Source organism: Trichomycterus rosablanca, chromosome 25 (genome assembly GCF_030014385.1).
Source record: "Trichomycterus rosablanca isolate fTriRos1 chromosome 25, fTriRos1.hap1, whole genome shotgun sequence".
Lineage (NCBI taxonomy): Eukaryota > Metazoa > Chordata > Actinopteri > Siluriformes > Trichomycteridae > Trichomycterus > Trichomycterus rosablanca.
In genome coordinates, this window is record NC_086012.1 from 5,192,079 (window position 1) to 5,199,844 (window position 7,766).

General features: G+C 43.9%; 1 protein-coding gene across 1 annotated transcript in view; it reads left to right on the forward strand.

Moving 5' to 3' along the window:
- Positions 1–7,448, forward strand: part of atm (ATM serine/threonine kinase) — a 53,679-nt gene extending 46,231 nt beyond the window's left edge. The window contains exons 55-63 of the mRNA XM_062988009.1: positions 742–882; positions 1,029–1,145; positions 1,742–1,891; positions 2,911–3,076; positions 3,163–3,249; positions 3,334–3,448; positions 5,757–5,820; positions 5,907–6,055; positions 7,139–7,448. Of these exons, the coding sequence (XP_062844079.1) occupies positions 742–882; positions 1,029–1,145; positions 1,742–1,891; positions 2,911–3,076; positions 3,163–3,249; positions 3,334–3,448; positions 5,757–5,820; positions 5,907–6,055; positions 7,139–7,319 (1,170 nt within the window). The 3' untranslated portion in view covers positions 7,320–7,448. The remainder of the gene's footprint in view (positions 1–741; positions 883–1,028; positions 1,146–1,741; positions 1,892–2,910; positions 3,077–3,162; positions 3,250–3,333; positions 3,449–5,756; positions 5,821–5,906; positions 6,056–7,138) is intronic.
- Positions 7,449–7,766: the final 318 nt, after the last annotated feature.

Sequence of the window (7,766 nt, forward strand, 5' to 3'; positions counted from 1 at the left end):
AGGGCAGTTATGTATATGAAAGCCTTATGTATAGGGCACTTATGTATAGGAAAGCCTTATGTATAGGGCAGTTATGTATAGGAAAGCCTTATGTATAGGGCAGTTATGTATAGGGTACTTATGTATAGGGCAGTTATGTATAGGGCACTTATGTATAGGGCACTTATGTATAGGGCACTTATGTATAGGGAAGCCTTATGTATAAGGCACTTATGTATAGGGCAGTTATGTATAGGGCACTTATGTATAGGAAAGCCTTATGTATAGGGTACTTATGTATAGGGCAGTTATGTATAGGAAAGCCTTATGTATAGGGCACTTATGTATAGGAAAGCCTTATGTATAGGGCAGTTATGTATAGGAAAGCCTTATGTATAGGGCAGTTATGTATAGGGTACTTATGTATAGGGCAGTTATGTATAGGGCAGCCTTATGCCTTATGTATAGGGCAGTTATGTATAGGGCAGTTATTCATTATGTATAGGGAACCCAACACTGGCAGGTGATAAAAAAGGAACGCAGACTGAACACATGTCCAGATTCACAATTGGGAATTGGAAATGATCTAGATAATCTAAAAATGATATAGTGTGTTGTTAAGTAGACTTTGATTAGGCATTAGGGTAAAAGTAAAGGTTGCATTGGTGGGTAGCATTGGAAAGGAGACCCTCCCAAAATATCAGGGCCAAGACCAGGTCTGATTATCGATATTTTTATGCAATGTGTGTTTTTATTATACAGGTGGATCCATCGGGTAAATATGAGGATGTGATCACGATCAGTTCTTTCAAACCTCACTTTCACCTGGCTGGGGGTGTCAACCTACCGAAAATCATCGACTGCGTGTGCTCTGATGGAAAGAGCAGGAGGCAGCTGGTTAAGGTGAGGCAGCTTTTGAATATTACTGCAGATGACGTAGGGTTTACAGTGATATTAAGAGTCATACATTCAAAACTTGCCCACCCACCTAAAAGTGATACAAACATTTAATCCAAATTAAAGTGTTTTGTTTGTTTGTTTATGTACAGGGTCAGGATGACCTGAGGCAGGATGCTGTCATGCAGCAGGTCTTTCACATGTGCTCTACTCTGCTGCAGCGCAACACCGAGACCCGCAAGAGGAAACTCAATATACGTCGCTACAAGGTTTCAGTGCCTAATTTGAATTGTCTTATGTATTACTAAAAAAAAATAATGCAGTGCCGCTCAGTGGTAAAACACACGCCGGCCGGGCTGGGCAGCTACATGAACAACGATTGGCTTGTTATCCATAGGGTAGGATAAGCCGAATAGGGACTCCTCATAACTCCTCATATGTCTATATATAGGAATAATGCGATCAGGGTGTGGCTCTCCGTACACAGTGCTGATCTGCATTGCACTCGTCAAGTGTAGGTAACAAGATGCATACGGATGCTGCCTACGTGTCGGAGGGGGCGTGGGTTAGCTTCGTTCTTCTCAATCGGGGCGGGGGTCAGCTCCAGTGGTGAGAAAGCATAATGCAGTTGGGTAAATATTGGACACAACTTTTGACCATATAGTTTATATACACAGTTAATTATTGTAGCCTCTTAATGACCCACATTATTATTAACTTGGTAACATTCATCGCAGAGACATTAAACTGCTTTTTTTCTCTTTTTCAACCTAAAATTAATAAAGTATTTAAATTCCAGATGTTTGTCTCAGTCTCATGTCTGAATACATGCTACCTAAACACTATTTTGAACTCTGTATCTCAGGTGGTGCCATTTTCCCAGAGAAGCGGAGTTTTGGAGTGGTGCTCTGGTACTGTCCCTATAGGAGAATTCCTGGTTGACCTTAATAAAGGAGCACACAAGCGCTTTCAACCACAGGACTGGACCAACATGGCCTGTCGCAGGAAAATGATGGTATGTCTGTTCAGGACCAGAAACTACCACAGTTCACCTGATTGAACTTTGACCCAGTTTGTGCCTCCGATGAGACGAACTGTTTGATATGACGTAGTAAAAGCGACTCAGGCCATACAAACAATGCTTAACGTGACTTATTGTATTAAAACAACGGCCGATGTTTATTAGTGGAGAGAACTTATGGGCAGTAATAATTAAGAGAGGTTTAGTGTTCCTTTTTTTTAATAATAAGCATTTTAAAAAGCTGATTCTCCCCATTTCTCAGCATCCCGAGCTATAATACAAGTTTAAAAGTGAAACAGGAGGAAAATCCAGATAAGGATTTGATGGTTATTCCACACAAATGGTGGTGGTGTATTAGTGTGTGTTGTGCTGGTATGAGTGGATCAGACACAGCAGCGCTGCTGGAGTTTTTAAATACCTTGTTCACTCACTGTCCACTCTATTAAGACACTCCTACCTAGTTGGTCCACCTTGTAGATGTAAAGTCAGAGACGATCGCTCATCTATTGCTGCTGTTTGAGTTGGTCATCTTCTAGACCTTCATCAGTGGTCACAAGACGCTGCCCACGGGGAGCTGTTGGCTGGATATTTTTGGTTGGTGGACTATTCTCAGTCCAGCAGTGACAGTGAGGTGTATAAAAACTCCAGCAGCACTGCTGTGTCTGATCCACTCATACCAGCACACCATACACTAACACACCACCACCATGTCAGTGTCACTGCAGTGCTGAGAATGACCCACCACCTAAATAATACCTACTCTGTGGTGGTCCTGTGGGGGTCCTGACCAATGAAGAACAGCATGAAAGGGGGCTAACAAAGCATGTAGAGAAATAGATAGACTACAGTCAGTAATTGTAGAACTACATAGTGCTTCTATATGGTAAGTGGAGCTGATAAAATGGACAGTGAGTGTAGAAACAAGGAGGTGGTTTTAATGTTATGGCTGATCAGTGTACATACATCAATCGAAGCCAATAATTCTAAAGCCGACTGTTTTTTTGCATACGTAGGACTCTCAGAGGCTGGAATTTGACATGAAGCTGCAGGCATTCACAGAGGTGTGTCAAAACTTCCGGCCCGTTTTTCGGTACTTCTGCATGGAGAGGTTCCTGGACCCGGCAGTATGGATGGAGAAAAGACTGGCGTACACTCGCAGCGTGGCAACTTCCTCTATAGGTACTACAACAGCATTTCATATTTACGTTGGCAGATCTGTTTGGGCAAAGACTTCAGACTTTATCTGACAACATCGTTTCCAACAGTGGGCTACATCGTAGGACTGGGTGATCGGCATATCCAGAATATTCTAATCGACGAGCAGACGGCGGAGCTAGTACACATAGACCTGGGTGAGTAGATTTGACAAAGAGGTAAATGGTTTTCTTTGTATTTAATTATTTTTTAGTCTTAACCGGCTGTGTTTCATTTGACAGGAGTTGCCTTCGAGCAAGGGAAGATCTTGCCCACTCCGGAAACTGTGCCTTTCAGACTATCCAGGGACATCGTAGATGGAATGGGTATCACCGGCGTGGAGGGAGTGTTTAGAAGGTCAGTAGGTCAGACACGTTTCGTCAGTTCAGGGACCGGAACTTGGAACCGGAACTTGGGACTGGAACTAATTATGCACTATAAATGCTTTTCCACCAAAAGAACTCTGGTTCTTGAACCGGTTCTGTTCAGGCTTCTTTGAACCTTGGTGTATTTTAGAGAACCGACACGCGTTTCCATCAGTGGACTTGGGACCGGAACTGGAACTTGGGACCGGAACTAAGTATACACTATTAGCGCTTTCCCATTAAAAGAACTCTGGTTCTTGAACCGGTTCTGTTCAGGCTTCTTTGAACCTTGGTGTGTTTTAGAGAACCGACATGGTTTCCATCAGTTTCCATCAGCGGACTTGGGACCAGAACTGGAACTTGGGACCGGAACTAATTTTGCACTATTAATGCTTTTCCACCAAAAGAACTCTGGTTCTTGAACCGGTTCTGTTCAGGTTTCTTTAAACCTTGGTGTGTTTTAGAGAACCGACACGGTTTCCATCAGTTTCCATTAGCGGACTTGGGACCGGAACTGGAACTTGGGACCGGAACTAATTTTGCACTATTAATGCTTTTCCACCAAAAGAACTCTGGTTCTTGAACCGGTTCTGTTCAGGTTTCTTTGAACCTTGGTGTGTTTTAGAGAACCGACACGGTTTCCATCAGTTTCCATTAGCGGACTTGGGACCGGAACTAAGTATACACTATTAGCGCTTTCCCATTAAAAGAACTCTGGTTCTTGAACCGGTTCTGTTCAGGCTTCTTTGAACCTTGGTGTGTTTTAGAGAACCGACACGGTTTCCATCAGTTTCCATCAGCGGACTTGTGACCGGAACTGGAACTTGGGACCGGAACAAAGTATGCACTATTAGTGCTTTTCCACCAAAAGAACTCTGGTTCTTGAACCGGTTCTGTTCAGACTTCTTTGAACCTGGTTGTGTTTTAGAGAACCGACACGGTTTCCATCAGTTTCCATCAGCGGACTTGGGACCGGAACCGGAACTTGGGACCGGAACTAATTATGTTAATGCTTTTTCTACCAAAAGAACTCTGGTTCTTGAACCGGTTCTGTTCAGGCTTCTTTGAACCTTGATGTTTTTTACAGAACCGACACGTGTTTCCATCAGCGGACTTTGGACCGGAACTTGGGACCGGAACTAATTTTGCACTATTAATGCTTTTCCACCAAAAGAACTTTGGTTCTTGAACCGGTTCTGATCAGGCTTTTTCCAACCATGGTGTTTTTTAGAGAACTGACACGCGTTTTCTATCAGCAGACTTGGGACTGGAACTGGAACTTGGGACCAGAACTAAGTATGCACTATTAGCTATGCTTTTCCACCAAAAGAACTCTGGTTCTTGAACCGGTTCTGTTCTGGCTTCTTTGAACCTTGGTGTGTTTTAGAGAACCGACACGCGTTTCCATCAGTTTCCATCAGCAGACTTGGGACCGGAACTTGGGACCAGAACTAAGTATGCACTATTAGCTATGCTTTTCCACCAAAATAACTCTGGTTCTTGAACCGGTTCTGTTCGGGCTTCTTCGAACCTTGGTGTTTTTAAGAGAACCGACACAGTTCCAGTCCCAAGTTCCGGTCCCAAGTCCGCTGATGGAAACCGTGTCGGTTCTCTTAAAAACACCAAGGTTCGAAGAAGCCCGAACAGAACCGGTTCAAGACCAACAGTTCTTTTGGTGGAAAAGCATAGCTAATAGTGCATACTTAGTTCTGGTCCCAAGTTCCGGTCCCAAGTCTGCTGATGGAAACTGATGGAAACGCGTGTCGGTTCTCTAAAACACACCAAGGTTCAAAGAAGCCAGAACAGAACCGGTTCAAGAACCACAGTTCTTTTGGTGGAAAAGCGCTAATAGTGCATACTTAGTTCCAGTCCCAAGTTCCGGTCCCAAGTCCGCTGATGGAAACCAAGTATGCACTATTAGCGCTTTTCCACCAAAAGAACTGTGGTTCTTGAACCGGTTCTGTTCGGGCTTCTTTGAACCTTGGTGTGTTTTAGAGAACCGACACGGTTTCCATCAGCGGACTTGGGACCGGAACCGGAACTTGGGACCGGAACTAAGTATGCACTATTAGCTATGCTTTTCCACCAAAAGAACTCTGGTTCTTGAACCGGTTCTGTTCAGGCTTCTTTGAACCTTGGTTTCTTTTAGAGAACCGGCCCTGTATTTGTGATTCCAGCCCTGGATTCCTGGATTGCGTGTACCAATAGCTCCTACCATTATGCCAAACACGCCCACTTGTCACGCCCTAAAACGATTAGCCATGATGCCTGAATGGAACTTGTTTCTCTTCTCTGCACAGATGCTGTGAGAAGACCATGGAGGTGATGAGGAGTTCCCAAGAGGTCCTCCTGACCATAGTGGAGGTAGGGCAGCTCCAAGTGACACAAAGTCAGTCTGAATCTGTCATTTTTTACTTGTATTAAGTTTTTAACGTTCGGATTCTGCGCAGGTGCTGCTGTACGATCCGCTGTTCGACTGGACCATGAACCCGCTGAAGGCGTTTTACCTGCAGCAGCAGCAGGACGAGCAGGCCGAGCTCAATGCCACTCTGAATCCGACTCCTGCTGGAGAGGAACCCGAAACCCATCGCAAAGCCAGGTTTAACACTGACACTGTTTACAATATATCTATTTTGATATTAAAAAGTAGGGTGACGGTACCCTTGGGTTTTATTGGGTAACCCAAGGATGTGGTTCTGTGGAAAAATGGTGTAAAGTCAATACTGTGCATCACAGAAAGAAAATCATTTCCACAGTGAAGCATGATGGTGGCAGCATTGTGAAGATTAGGAGACATTTCACCTTTCAGCATGACAATGACCCAAAGCATACCTCCAAATCAACAAGAGAATGATGATCAAGGTTTTGGAATGGCCCAGTCCTGAATCCAATAGTAAATCGATGAGGTGACCTGAAGAGGGCTGGGCACATTTTGCCAAGTCAAGATGTGCCATGCTGATAGACTCTTACCCAAAGTTTTTTTATTGTTATAGCATGATAGCTAATTTTCTAGCCAGTATACGATATATAAGTCAGTGTTAGCATTTACTCATGTGCTTCAGGTTGAGCCTTATGTGTAAGGTGAATAGGAGCAAATTTCCCATGTACCCTCCATGTGCCTTAGGGCGCATTCACATGAGAAGCGGCACTCAAAATTCACCTGATTGAAGTTTGACCCAGTTTGCCGCTGACCTTTCCAAAGTGCCTCCAATGAGACGAACTGTTTGATATAACGTGGTAAAAGCTTAATGTAACTTATTGCATTAAAACAATGAGGGAGGAACTTCATTAGTGGAGAGAACTTATGAGCAGTAATAATTAAGAGAGATTTAGTGTTTCTATGTTGTTCTTTTAATACGATTATGTTTACGTTGTTCTTTTAACGATAAGCATTTTAGACTCTCGGAAAAGCTGATTCTCAGAATTTGTCAGCACCCCGAGCTATAACACAAGTTTAAAAGTGAAACAGTGAGGAAGATCCAGCTAATCACAGATACATGTGGAGCTTTCAGAGTGAATTTGACGGTTATTCCACACAAATGCAGATTCGTCTCATATTCGCACTTTGATCGCTTCTCGTGTGAATGCGCCCTTACGCTCTACAAATGAGCATAATTACATACTTCTCATTAAGTCCCAGATCTATCCTGACGTAACGTTGTGTCGTTTTCTGTGTCCGCAGCGAAAGCCAGAACTTCAACAAAGTGGCGGAGCGGGTGCTGCTGCGTCTGCAGGAGAAGCTGAAAGGTGTGGAGGAGGGAACCGTGCTCAGCGTGGGTGGCCAGGTCAACCTGCTCATCCAACAGGCCATGAACCCTAAAAACCTGAGTCGGCTCTTTCATGGATGGCAGGCCTGGGTTTAATTCCGAGGGCCCCTACACACGGCTTGATGGCACTTATACACACAATAAAATACACTTTTTTTTTTTTCAACAGACCTGCAAAAAAACTGTTTTATTTAAATATAGGTGTAATAAAATGAAATTAAATGACTGCTGTTTATTTGTATCCTTTCTTTGTGGAGTTTGCATGTTCTCCGTGTGTGGATGGATAGTAAAGGTTTGGGGTTTACGCTGTACACATCAGAGATGTTCACAAGTCACAAAATACGAGTCAGAGTCGAGTCACGAGTCTTTAGGATAGAGTCCGAGTCACGTCACGTGTCCTTAGGCTAGAGTCCGAGTCAAGTCAGGAGTCTTTAGGCTAGAGTCCGAGTCACGTCACAAGTCTTTAGGCTAGAGTCCGAGTCAAGTCAGGAGTCTTTAGGCTAGAGTCCGACTCACGTCACGAGTCTTTAGGCTAGAGTCCGA